This window comes from Delphinus delphis, chromosome 2 (assembly GCF_949987515.2).
Source record: "Delphinus delphis chromosome 2, mDelDel1.2, whole genome shotgun sequence".
Classification (NCBI taxonomy): domain Eukaryota; kingdom Metazoa; phylum Chordata; class Mammalia; order Artiodactyla; family Delphinidae; genus Delphinus; species Delphinus delphis.
Genome location: NC_082684.1, coordinates 46687261 through 46700982, shown reverse-complemented (window position 1 = coordinate 46700982; position 13722 = coordinate 46687261). Strand labels below are relative to the sequence as shown.

The 13722-nt window shown below is 45.1% G+C and overlaps 1 protein-coding gene across 2 annotated transcripts in view; it reads left to right on the top strand.

The window, feature by feature from the left end:
• The first annotated feature begins 9604 nt into the window (after positions 1 to 9604).
• Positions 9605 to 13722, top strand: part of CGRRF1 (cell growth regulator with ring finger domain 1) — a 30805-nt gene continuing 26687 nt past the window's right edge. The window contains exon 1 of one of the 2 annotated variants that reach the window (XM_060004535.1): positions 9605 to 9839. In XM_060004535.1, the coding sequence (XP_059860518.1) occupies positions 9736 to 9839 (104 nt within the window). In that variant the 5' untranslated portion in view covers positions 9605 to 9735. Of the gene's footprint in view, positions 10100 to 13722 lie in introns of both variants that reach the window. The other variant, XM_060004536.2, reaches the window with a different exon arrangement.

The following is a 13722-nucleotide window of genomic DNA, read 5'->3' as shown; positions in this document are numbered from 1 at the left end:
TGAGGTCACTGAAATGTGTTTTATCTCAGGGAAGCATTTGATGTCAAGACAAGATCAGGGTCGAAAGGAAAGGAGTATTCTAATTAAAAATCGAGGGAAGATCAGAATTAGAATAATCTTTTCTGGTCTGAATTTTTCTAAGTCCTCCATTCTCTGTATTGGCAGCCATGCTAAAGTGTTTCTATTATTTACATATTCATTCATGCAACAAATAGTTATTGAGGACCCATTGGCTCTGTCCTGGTGCCAAGATCCAAAACAGACTAAAATCCCTACCATTCTAGAACTAACATTCTAATGGGGGGGGAGGAGGTAACAGACAATAGCACAGTAAATTAGTAAATATTATAAGTTAGAAGGTGATCTGTGCTGGGGGAAAGAATTGGAAAAGGGAGATTGGGAGTGCAGTGTATGAGGGATTTTTATTTTAAATAGGGAAGTCGCCCTACTCTTCACTAGGAAGGTCGTGTCTGAACAAAGATTTGAAACTGTGGGGATTAAGCATGTTGCTATCTGGAGGAACATCCCACACAGAGGGAATAGCACTGTAAAGGCCCTGAGGCAGAAGCATGCATGTTGTTACAGGGGACAAAACAGCAGTCCAATAACTGGAGTGAGTTGTAGGTGTGGTCAGAGGGATTAGAGGGCTGGATTCTGTACAGCCTTGTAAATCATCACAAGGACGTGCCCTTGGAGAGATTGAGCAGGAGAGTGACGTGACCTGTTATGCATTTTAGCAGAATCATTCTTTTTAACAATTTTTTTAAATTAATTTATATTTTTAATCTATTTATTTTTGGCTGCTTTGGGTCTTCGTTGCTGCCCGCGGGCTATCTCTAGTTGCGGTGAGCTGGGGCTAGTCTTCGTTGCAGTGGCTTCTCTTGTTGCAGAGCACGGGCTTGAGGCACGCAGGCTTCAGTAGGTGTGGCACGCGGGCTCAGTGGTGTGGCACGCGGGCTCAGTAGTGTGGCTTGCGGGCTCTAGAGCACAGGGTCAGTAGTTGTGGCGCGCGGGTTTAGTTGCTCCGTGGCATGTGGGATCTTCCCGGACCAGAGCTCGAACCCGTGTCCCCTGCATTGGCAGGCAGATTCTTAAGCACTGTGCCACCAGGGAAGCCCCTAGCAGAACCATTCTGATTTCAGTGTCCTTCTAAAAGGATCCTTCTGTTGTGTTAGACTGTAGGGATAAAGTGACTTCCAGAGCCAGCCAAGATGGAGTAAGTAAGTTGCAGTCTTTCTCTCCCACTGATTACAACTAAAAGCTCTGGAGAGAATATGAAAAACAACTACCAGAGGACTCTGAAGAGTAAATAATAGCAAAATAGCTAGTGGATTGAGAAAGGAAGTGTTTTGATCACCTCTTCTTCATCCTGTTTGTGAGGGAGGGATTCTCTCCCTAGGATTATGGAGATGGCTGAACACACAACACCCAATACTGGACAGGTGAAATTGACAGCAGTTTTTTAGTCACATACACTCACAGTCTGGGGGAGGGGAACACCAAGTGCCATGCCCTGGGGAACAGAGTGAACAACTGGAGGCTGTGGGAGGCAGACTTTGTAGCATCAAGAGGGTGAGGTGCCCCCTGGTCCTGCGGGAGGATGTGACTGGCTTATTTGAATAATTCCAGGAGCTGGAAGGAAACTGAAACCCGGTACTCAGGGATAAGCAGGCACCGTGCCTGGTCCCCTTGATAAGGAGGGTTGTTTGGGTAGGGGACCTTGTCCGTGGGAGAGGAGTGGGGATAGAAACTCACAGTTAGGTCATTCCCGATTTCACCAGATAGCAAGGCAACACATAATATTACACCTTAATTTTAGGCCTTACACAGCAGGAACTCAGAACTTGACAAATGACTGGTATTGTGCTGGTAAGTTTTCTAGTTCTTTTTCCTCCTTTACTGCCTGACTTGAGAGTGGTCTGAATCAGCGAAGCAGAGACAGCAAAACCTCCAAAAGGAACCCTTCCTTCTAGCCTGGGGATGGCGAAAAGGGGCCCCTGGGAAAGGAGAGTGTGGAAGGAAACCCCCTTTTTTTTCTCCTAGCCCTGCCCTGAGGGCAACACCAATCAAGTTGGCACTGTTACAGCAGGGCAGGGGCTCAAGCGCCTAAAACCAGGAGAGAAAATCCATTTTTCTGCATAGAGGAATTTGGAAAAACGTCCCTGTTTTACAAAAATTGATGGCGGTATCCCAGTTATTTTTTTTCTCCCTTTTCTTTTGTCACTTTAGCTGAAGGACAGGCTCAGTCATGCAGACTGACCCAGCAGTGTAGAGGGCAAATATTCTGGAAGCTCCCCATCTTTCAGGCCAGAAGAACGGAGAAAGGGGTCTCTGGGAGTCAGAGGGTGTAGAGGAAATCCTGAAAAGGAGAGACTGGGATTGACACTGGGCACATACCCAAGTTCCACATGTGCAGAACACACCCACAGGAGCACGGCAAAGACTTTGAGAGCTTAACTACCATATAAACCACTGCCGAGACTCAGATTAAGTCCAGAGTGGCTCATGTGACGAACAGACACAAACAGCATAGTGAAGATGTTGAAAATTGAGCTGCCATTCTGTATCCTGGTTGTGGTGATAGGAACTGTACACCGGACATCATGAATTTTTCTGTATTTAAATTAAAAATTGAATTTTTAAAAAGTAAAAAAAAAAAAAAAGAACCAACTGTGGGAAATAGAGAAGCAAGGAAACCAGCCAGGAAACTATTGTAGTAATCCAGGGAATACATGGCCAGGACCAAAGTGGAAACAGCGATTTGGTGAGAAGTGCCCAGAACTACTAAGAATTTTCTGTATAAGGGCTTCTCAGCTTCAGAAATATTGACATATGGAGTTGGATAATTCCCTGTGGTGGGTAGGCTGTGCTGGGCATTGGGGAATGTTTGGCAGCAACCCTGTCCTCTACCCACTAGCCACTAGTAGCCCCTCAACCAAAATGTGGCCAGACATTGTCAAATGGTGTCAGGGCCCAAAGGTGAGGATTCACCCCCAGTTGAGAATGGCTGTTCTAGGTGAATGCCTTAAGCTTTGGGCCACAGACTAAGCACCACGTTAGTCATCAGTGTTGGCTCAGCTGGAGCAGGCTTCAGGTGGGCTCCTAACACTTAGTACATACAGATGACAAAAGCCCAACATCGAAGACCATGAAAGTTTTTTTTACTAGAGGGACTTGGAAGTTCGATGGGCTACAAAAGGTTAGGTTCTGCCAAAGGACTATAAGATGTTTCACAGTTCCTGTCATCTATGAGATCATACCCAAATGGCACATTCATTCAATTCTGTTGTGCAATGATTGTCTCAAAGTTTGAAACCCAAAGTCATGATGCTTATCATTCCTCTTGGTGTCTCCAAAACAGAGATAAATTTGACCTTCCAGGAAATAATGTGCGAGATAGAAAGTCCATATAAAATGAATGAAGGGATTGGCAGCTCCAAGAAAAATGTATAAAAGAAATAATTTTTAAAAACATGTTAATATTTTTAGCATTGCTAATGAGACCTTCTCCTTGGTCACCCAGAAGTATCTATTAGCCTCAAAGGATAAACAGAACTGTGATGTCAGGAATGCAAAAGAAAGCAAGCAGCTTTTGACTACTAAGATAGGATTTTTGAATCCGAAGAAACACAGTAGTCTTGAAAAAGCCAGACACTACCAAGGGAGAAAGGTTTTATAAAATTGTAAAGCTCCATTAACATTTGGAAATCCAGACCTTGGCAAAATTAAAAGTGGCATTTGATATACGCCATATGGTAGAGAAAACTGAGGCTATGACATAAGGAAAGTACCTGCTGAGGGTAGGAAGGAGAGAAAGTCTCCCTTCTGATCTGGAGCAGCGTGGGAAGAAGAAGGGGCTTGGGGGGGCTTCCCTGGTGGTGCAGTGGTTAAGAATCTGCCTGCCAATGCAGGGGACATGGGTTCGAGCCCTGGTCCGGGAAGATCCCACATGCCACAGAGCAACTAAGCCCGTGCGCCACAACTACTGAGCCTGTACTTTAGAGCCCGTGCGCCACAACTACTGAATCCCACGAGCCACAACTACTGAAGCCCGCATGCCTAGAACCCATACGCCACAACAAGAGAAGCCACCGCAATGAGAAGCCCGCGCACTGCAACGGAGAGTAGCCCCCGCTCGCCGCAACTAGAGAAAGCCTGTGCGCAGCAACGAAGACCCAACGCGGCCAAAAATAAATAAAATTAAAAAAAAGAAAGGGCTTGGGGAAGTATGACAGGCAGCCATAGCCAGCCTGTTCTGGCAGGGCTCCCCGGCTGAAGTTTCAGAATGGGGGGTGGGGAGGGGTTGTAGGAAAGCAGGAGGAGGTTGGTATGGGCAGTCCACTTTTCCTATGAGAAAGGAGGAGAGGCCTTGCTTTGCGCCTCCTTGAATATGACTCAGGAGCAACAGTGTTCAATGGCAGAGGGGGCCTAGTTTGGTATCTTGAGGTGCTCAGTGGCCGGCAGGGTACAAGCTGGAGGAGCTACACATTCATAGTTCCCTAAGGAAGTACCACTGGAAATGGTGAACAGTCTGGTGAACCAGCTAAGCTAGTGCTTGAGGGCTTTACAACCAGAGATAAAGGGCTAGAACCCTGGATCTCAGGAGTGGTTGCTAGCCCGTTGCCACAAAAGGCCCGATGAAACCTGCATCACCTTACTGAGGACTCAAAGGTGTGCATAGTGAGGCCTTGTTTTCCCAACCCTACCGTGAGATCACATGAATACCCTGTACAATTGAATACCATCTTAGGGAGAAGCAAGAGAAGAGGGAGGAGAGACTAAGAATTTTCCTGAAACAGACCAGCTACTCAAAAGGGGCAGTTAGGGGCTTCCCTGGTGGTGCAGTGGTTGAGAGTCTGCCTGCCGATGCAGGGGACACGGGTTCGTGCCCCGGTCCGGGAGGATCCCACATGCCGCGGAGCGGCTGGGCCCGTGAACCATGGCCGCTGAGCCTGCGCATCCGGAGCCTGTGCTCCACAATGGGAGAGGCCACAAGAGTGAGAGGCCCGCATACCGCAAAAAAAAAAAAAAAGAATGGCTAAAAGTTCGCCAGGAGAGGGAAGAGGAAAGAAGAAGGGCTTTTCAGGCAAAGGGAAGAGCATATGTACAGAGCTGTGATGACTAATTTGATGTGTTGACTTCTCCACGTATTGCTCAGGTTAAACATTACTTCTGAGTGTGTCTGTGAGGGTGTCTCTGGATGAGAAGAGCACTGAATCAGTGCACTTGGCAAAGTAGATATCCCTCCCCTATGTGGGTGGGCATCATCCAATCCGTTGAGGGCCTGAAGAGAACAAAAGGCAGAGGAAGGATATCGCCCCCCATCCCGCCCCCTTTTTCTTCCTGATTGCCTGCTTGAGCTGGCACAGCGGTCTTCTGCCCTTGCACTGGGATTTATACCATTGACTCCCCTGGTTCTCAGGCCTTCAGACTTGGACAGGAATTACTCCACCAGCTTCGATGGCCCTCCAGCTTATAGACGGCTGAACTGACTGTGGGAATCGCTCTCTCCCTCTCCTTCTCTCCCTCCCTCTCTGGAGAACCCTGACTAATACAATGGCCAATTCTGAAATCTGCAAATATTTTCTTTCACTGATTTCAAAATTCATTTCCTCCCAACACTTTAACTTCTCTGAAATCAGGATGCACCTAGCAATCGTGGCATCTTACAATTTTTTTCTTGGTGATACATGAAGTAAAGGTGAGGCTTAAAGCACCCTAAAGTGAATGAAGTTTAAGTTTGGGGGCCACTTGCTTGCATAGGCCCTTTCCAAGGCCTTACAGTTAATTCTGTGTTTGTGATTTTGTATTCACCCTCCTAGAATGGGCCCCCCAAATGGTATGTGCTTCAGGCCTCACATACCTGCATCTCTAATGTATTTTAGAAGACTGGTAATTCGATAGGTCTAAGATTTGTATTTTGAGGGAATGAGAGAAGGGGAACAGGGATGAGTGGTGAGAGATTGGAGATTTAGGGTCTAATTTCAGTCAATGACAGCTACATCCACTCAACTGGTAGAAGAAGCCAGAAACTTCAACTCCTGCTACTCTCATGCCGCATGTCCAATGCATCATTAGGTTCTGTATACTTCTGTGACAAGAGTTCTCTCCTTCAAACTGTTTCCTCCTTCTGTAAGTAATAGAGCCTTCTAGTTTTAGCTGGACACACAGCCACCCTGAACAAAGACTGTATTTTCCAGCCTCCCTTCCAGTTAAATTTTGGCCAACAGAATGTGTCGTATATCCTTAGAGTTTCCTTAAATTGAAATGGTGTCTCATTTTTCCTCTTTTTCCTCCCTCTTGCTAGCAGGAATCTGGACATGGTGGCTGGAGCTGCAGCAGGTATCTTGGACCATGAGGTGACCTTAGGAATGGGGGCTACACATAGTGGAGCAAAATAGAAGCCTGGGTCCCTTGCACTGTGAAGCACTGTATCAGTCCTGCATTACCTACTTCTGGACTTTCACCTGAAAGAGAAATAAACTTCTATCTCAAGTAAGATACTGTTTTTATTTATTTATTTAGTCACTCACAGTTGAAATCACTTCTAACTAATAATCCACTTCACTGCAAGTCCTCATCACTTTCCTAATCAGAGTTACCAATATTTCTTCTCTGGACTTTTGAAAGAATCTATTAATTTGTACCTCCATATTCACTTATATCCATCCCAGCCTCCTTCCAATAAGTTTTCTACACAATAGCTAAAGTAATTGATTTAAAATGCAAATAGGGGCTTCCCTGTTGGCTCAATGGTTGACAGTCCGCCTGCCGATGCAGGGGACACGGGTTCGTGTCCCGGTCCAGGAAGATCCCACATGCCGTGGAGCAGCTGGGCCCGTAAGCCATGGCCACTGACCCTGCGCATCCGGAGCCTGTGCTCTGCAGTGGGAGAGGCCACAGCAGTGAGAGGCCCGCGTATCACAAAAAAACTAAATAAATAAAATAAAATAAAATGCAAATAGAATGTCACTCCCTATATTAGTTTGCCTGGGCTGCCATAATAGAATACCACAGACTGGGTGGCTAAAACAATAGAAATTTTCTCATAGTTCTGGAGGCCAGAAGCCCAGCATCAAGGTGCCAGCAGTCTTTCGGGAGAGAATTCTCTTCCATGGTTTTTAGACAGCTGCTTTCTTGCTGTGTTCTCATATGGCCTTTTCTCTGTACACACGTGTACACAGAGAGCAATCTCTGGTGTCTTGTCTTTTTTTTTTAAAATAAGTACACCAGTCCTATTAGATTAGGATCCCACCCTTATGACTTCACTTAACCTTCATTACTTACTTAAAGGCCCTATCTTCAAATACAGTCACATTGCGGGGTTAAGGCCTCAACATACGAATTTTGAGAAGGGGACACAATTCAGTCCATAAAACTCTCTTCTTCAGTCATATCAGAGGCTTCTCATTGCTCTTAGGTTATTTGAGTAGTTAAAATGGCAAGACTTATGTATGATCTGGGCCCTACCTATGTCTCCATTTTCATCTCATAGCATGTTCCTCCTCCCTCTCCATGCTGGCCTTTCATTCCTCAGGTATGCTATGATTTTCCCACCACAGGGCCTTTGCACATGCTGTAGCTTCTGATCTAAATGCTTTTTGTCCCATCCTGTCCCTTTGCCTGGTAAACCTCTTTCCATCAGCTCTCAGGTCAACCATCTGTTCTTTAGGGAAGCCTTCCTTGATCTTCCTTATATTCCCCATTTCCCCATTATTTACTCTCATAGCTCCATGTACCTATTTTTAATAGCAGTTATAATTTTGCCTTTATATTTTGTTCAAGATTCTTTGGTTAATGTTTGTCTTTTCCATTAGATGATAAACTCCATGAGAACAGAGATGTTTCACTTTTTGCTTATTACTGTATCCCTACTGTTTTCTACAGTGTCTGGCACATATCTGACCCTCAATAAACATTTTCTGAATGAATAAGTAAGAGGTAAGTGGGAGCTGGGTCATGGAGAGATGGATATGCTAAATAAGGAACTTGGAACTTCATTCTCAAGGACATATAGCATGACAACCAAGAAGTTTTGGCAGTGGAGTGAAATAAGACGTGTTTAAAAATATATATGTGTGTTAAAAAATGTGTGATGCAGGGGACACGGGTTCGTGCCCCGGTCCGGGAAGATCCCACATGCCGCAGAGCGGCTGGGCCCGTGAGCCATGGCCGCTGAGCCTGCGCGTCCGGAGCCTGTGCTCCGCAACGGGAGAGGCCACAACAGTGAGAGGCCCGCGTACAGAAAAAAAAAAAAAAAAAATTACGTTGTTGGACAAGAGAAGCCTCCGCAATGAGAAGCCCACGCACCGCAACGAAGAGTAGCCCCCGCTCGCCGCAACTAGAGAAAGCCCGTGAGCAGCAACGAAGACCCAATGCAGCCAAAAATAAACAAATTAATTAATTAATTTAAAAAATTATGCTGTTGAACCAAGCTTCTCACACAGCACTACTCCAGAGAATACCCAATACGTTGTCATTCACCAAAGGATAGGTGAAGCCACAGGACAAATTTAGCTCATCTTCCTCCAGCAGTAATTTTACTGGTGATTTGGGAGTGTGGAGGGACTACTAGTTATCTATCTCTAGGTCCTTTGTCCCTTTCTTCCGTGGTAACAAATCCTTGATCTGTAGCGGGGATGCTGCGTTTCCCTGACTCCGTGGCAGCTAGGTGTGGCCTTGGGACCAAACGCAAACCCATGAGATCTCAGTGGAAGTGTTGAGAGAGACGGGTATAACTTTAGTTGGTATCTGCGATACCTCAACCACGGATTCAACCAACCACAGACTGTGTAGTACTATAGTATTTACTATTGAAAAATATCCACCTATAAATGGACCTTGTGCAGTTCAAACCTGCGTTTGTTCAAGGGTCAACTGTATATATGTATATATATGCACATATATACACATACACATAATACATATTTAAAATTATTATTAAAGTGAAAATTAATGCAAAAAATATTCAAATATCTAATTCTAATTTGAGGGGTATAGGGGAGGAAAAAAAGAAAGGGATATGGGAGGACAGTTGATTTATTTCTGAGAATCTTGACACCCAATGCTAATTTTCCTCTAGCATTATATCCAACTTGAAAAGGCTGACAAGGCTCCTATAAACTGCTTGTGAGACTCTTTTTGGTGTTTCGTACAGTGCCTATTTGTAAGTTTTGTACATAAAACAAGAGTAGGTGTGGGGTTATTTTACTTTGTAGATGCAGCCGCCCTCTTCCTCCCACAACCGCCTCAGATCTAATAGGCAGGATCTCAGGATTTTGACTCTGTGACGTGGATTTCGGACTGTGCCTCCTCTCTCTGGCATCAGAAAACACTACCTGAGTCTTGGGCGGGGTTGGCACCAACATCTATTCAGACTTTGCCGCAGACAAGCGCGTACCGCTGGGGCAGACCACGAAACAAGACGGTCGCTGGACACCAAGCCCGTGAGCCGGGGGCGGTGCGAGTCGCGGCCCCGCCCCTCTGCGAAGCCAATAACCCTGGACGGGAGCGGGAGGGGCGGGGCGAGCCCTGTAGGCCGCCTCGTGATTGGCACGCAGGCTCCCGCAGCCCGCGAGGTTACCCCTAACTAGTCTGCCGGAGCTCCAGGCTAGTGCGGATCTACAAAGTTTGTCCGCTCCGGGGCACCGTAGTGGCTTTTACCCTGGCCGAGAGGGCCCGGCTGGTCTAGACTGGGCTCAGCGGCTGGAGCCCGGCTCAGCTTAGGAGACCCTGATGGCTGCGGTATTTCTAGTAACGCTCTACGAGTACTCGCCGCTTTTCTACATCGCGGTGGTCTTTACCTGCTTCATCGTGACCACCGGCCTGGTGTTGGGATGGTAAGTGCCCCAGGGCGAGGGGCAAGGGACGACGGGGCGGACAGCCAGGGAGTGGGGTCGCGGCGGGCAACTGGGGGCAGAGGAGCTGGGTGGCTGCTGGATTGGGGCACCTGGGGCTGTCGGAGAGCCGGTGCCGAGGACTCCGACGGCTCCGACTGGCTCCGGGAGGAAAACAAGGTGGACACCGCACCTGCATCACTGCTCCGCATCATCGTCCGGTCCCCGTCGCTGCGCGCATCTGAGGATGGTGCCTGATTGAGGTATTTTACCCAGCTTTGTTTCTAGACGATAAAGCAACCAGTAAGGGCCAGGTCTTGGTGTTAGGATAGAGAGGTTGTACAACAGGCTTTTGTCCGGAATTGGGGCCTACTGTGTGCCCGAGTGAACCCGTCATCCGCGGTGCAGTCCACAGACGTGGACAGTAAACCGAGTTGATCCTTGTTGTTCTGACCTGAACTGAGCACTTGGCCTCAGATCTTACAGTATAAGTTATAACTGACTGAACTCTGTTACCGTTTGAGAGTTTAATGGTTTCTACACATATTTCACACCTTTTGAAGGAGTATTTAGATCGATAGAACCATAAAGACATAATTTTAGAGCTGGAAGAGACCTTAGAGATAAGTTACAGTAAGGGGTAAGGGCACTTTGCCTATTGGAGACAAGGAGAGTAGACTGTTAGCTCATCCCTGAGCAATTCTAGCTCAGAAATTCTAAAATTTCTCTCTTGAGGAGATGCCATTGTATCATGTTTAGGCAAGCCTTAAAAATACAGCTATTTGAAACCATCTTACAGGCAGGCCTCATCCATTGAGGAGAGAGACATGAGCTGGATTTTGAAGAATGAGTATTTTGAAAAATAAATGGAGTTAAAGGTGTATAGTAGAGAATAGAAAGCATTTCAGAGAATACATGAGCAGAGGGTCAGAGAAGACATGCTAGCGAATAGAGCAGGCTGTGTAAAATGAGTTTTAAAATACCCTTGAGCACATATATGTGATTAGGTTAAAGAAAGGACACAAGCCCTGGTCAATTTCTGAAAAATATGCCATCTTTAGGAACTAAGTAAAGTTTTAATGTTTTCACACTGCTTTCCACCCTATCAGCAGTAGATCATAAAATTCCTTGTTGGTTGGTGGGGGAAGAATAAGACCAGTTTTACACAATTTGTTATTCTTGACCCATCAGACTTTCTTGATATTGTTCATTTCAAGAAAGTTTGTAATTGGAGTTAGGAAGATGTTGCCTAAGTGAGAAAAGCTGTCTTAACACAGGACTTTTATTGACTATAATGTTAGTGTTATTGTCTTCAAGAGTGTAATTTTCCTCCATTAAGGAAAATAAGTAACTAGTTGATAATTACATTATATCCTTAAATTTTAATTTTCAATAGGCCTAATTATTTTAAAATTAATTTTCAGTCGGCCTAATTCAACTAATTAGGTATCTCAGATGTCCATCTTTAGTACTGGTAAGAGGAAAATAAGTGAAGACCATACTGATAATGATGGTGGCATCTGTGGGTGAAGGGTAGTTAGGAACCTCATGTTTGTGGTGGTTAAGAGACAGACTTTGGGGTCAGACAGACTTAAGCTCAAATCCTGGCTCTGCCAAATCTGGCTTGGTTTGAAAACTTAATGATTATCTAAACACTCCATTTAAGTATGACTTTTACAAGGGGTGGAAACCCAGGTAATTGTAGAACTTTCAAAAGTCTGAACTAAGCACTGCTGAGGACACAAGACCATGTAAGTGCCACTCACTTCCATCCTGATTTGGGCCTAACCAGTTATCTTGAGCCTAACCCACCCATTCTCTCCATCTGGGTTAGCTTTGCCCATCTAGATAACCTTTTTACTAGTATTTATTTGCTGCCCTAAGCCACGGCTACAGATTCATTGAGTAGAAACAATGAAAACCATCTAGATCTCATCAGATCAACTATCTGATAGTTCTCTAGGCAGAAGGTAAACCCATTAATCCACTATGCTTTTTCACTATGCTTGTCATTTTTTTTAACCTCCCCAAATATAATTTCAATTGGTCATCTGTTTTCTCTGTCATGGTTCTTACCTCGGTACTGCTCTGCGTTTCTTTCCACTTTTCCCCTGTCCACTTGCACTGTGTGGGAATGGAGAAAGACAGGAGCACCTGGTTGTTGGAATCCCAGTGGCAATAGCAGAGAATCATGCAACTGGAAGTATGGTATCTCTATTTAACTGTGTGATGGTTTCTGTGAGCGCTACTAGCTACATTTATTAAGCTCTTGCTATTTACCAGGCACTGTGCAGAAAGGAGACCAAAATGCCATATACATCCTTTAATGGTTTCAAATAATCAGTGAGCCTAACTCTGCAGCTACTCTCTGCTTCCTCTGGACTGCAGATTATTAAAGTGTCAACTCTAGGCTTCATACCACCCTTATATACTCTGCTCTATGAATCTGGGGCAGAACCTCTAAACCACGTTTCTTCTTTACTAGCTCGCTGCCTCAATGAGGCCCTGCCTATAGGGGAAGGGGAGTGGAAGGCTAGAGGAGGGCAAAACGACTTGCTGCTTTCTGTTTGATTCTTGTCTTCCTCTGTCTCACCATAGTGATGGTGCCCCACCCTGGCATTAACAGTTGGTCGCAGTTTATAGTTTTCCACTCTCTTAGAACCAGCCTTATTGAACCCCCTCGAAGATTTCAATATCCCTTCCTCAGATCCGAGTCCCACGTGCATGGGGGTCTTTCCTCCAAATTTCTAAGCTGTAGTAATCCTCTTTGCTCTATTCCTTGTCCTAGGTGTGATAGGTGCTTCCCACTGTTACTACTTCTTTGATGCTTAGTGTCCCCTTTTTGCCTTTTCAGTTCTTCAACATCTGCTTAGCAATTTTTTTACATTAAATTATCTGTTAAAATACTGGTGTGGTTTTGGTCTCTTGACTGGACTGATATATAAGAAATCGTTACTCAGAATGGGATCCTGGCGGGTGGGGGGGGACCTTCAAAGATGTGATTTGGGTTTGGTCATTTCTTTAGCTCCTTACCAATGGGAAATAAGATTCTAGTAATCCATGGCATGTGTTGGCCTCATAATTAATCAACTTACTACCTTTGTGTGATTGTGATTAAACGATTTCTGAAGTAAGTGCCTTGGGGGACCAAGCGCCTTAACACTTAACAGAAAGGAAATGACAAGCTCGTGTCTTTAAACTCTCAGATCAAGTCTTAGAGAATCAAGAGTTTTTATGGTTTTATAGCACTTTACTTCATGCCACAAAGCTAAAAATTGAACACAGATTTATTTGTGCTGGTATTAGAATTACGTAGCCTTGTCAATGTCTCATTTAGGACACTGACTAGAAAAGAGTAGTTCCCTGAAACTAGGAATGGCAACATCTAAATGGACAGAGCTGAGAATCTTGAAACCCCAGTCATTCTGAGCTTTCCTTCTTGGTGGAAGCAGGCTGCTTTCCGTGTCTGAGAAAACTAGGCTTCTCTTGCTTGAAGATCTTGTAATAACCTCTCCCAGGGCAGTTGCTTTGCAAAGGGTGTTTATACTCAAGACGTACCTCTATTACCTTTTGCCATGAGGCCCAGATCTCTTCATGTTCCTCAGGACAGGGACAAAAATCTGACCTAGTCAGAAATAGCCTAGCCTCTAAAAGAATTACAAAAGTTTGCTAATTTATATCATTGCGAATTTGGGTAGTGTGTGTGAGAAAGGAGTGTAAGTAGGTTAGGCCAAGGAGGATAGAAGGTAACAATAGAGCAGATTACATTTATTTATCTGGGTGTATTCTAAAAAAATTTCTAACTCTAAAGTGTTAACTCATACTTGGTTGACTGAAACTTGGACTCAGAGGTGCTCTATATTTAATAAGGTTGGACTTCCTGTTA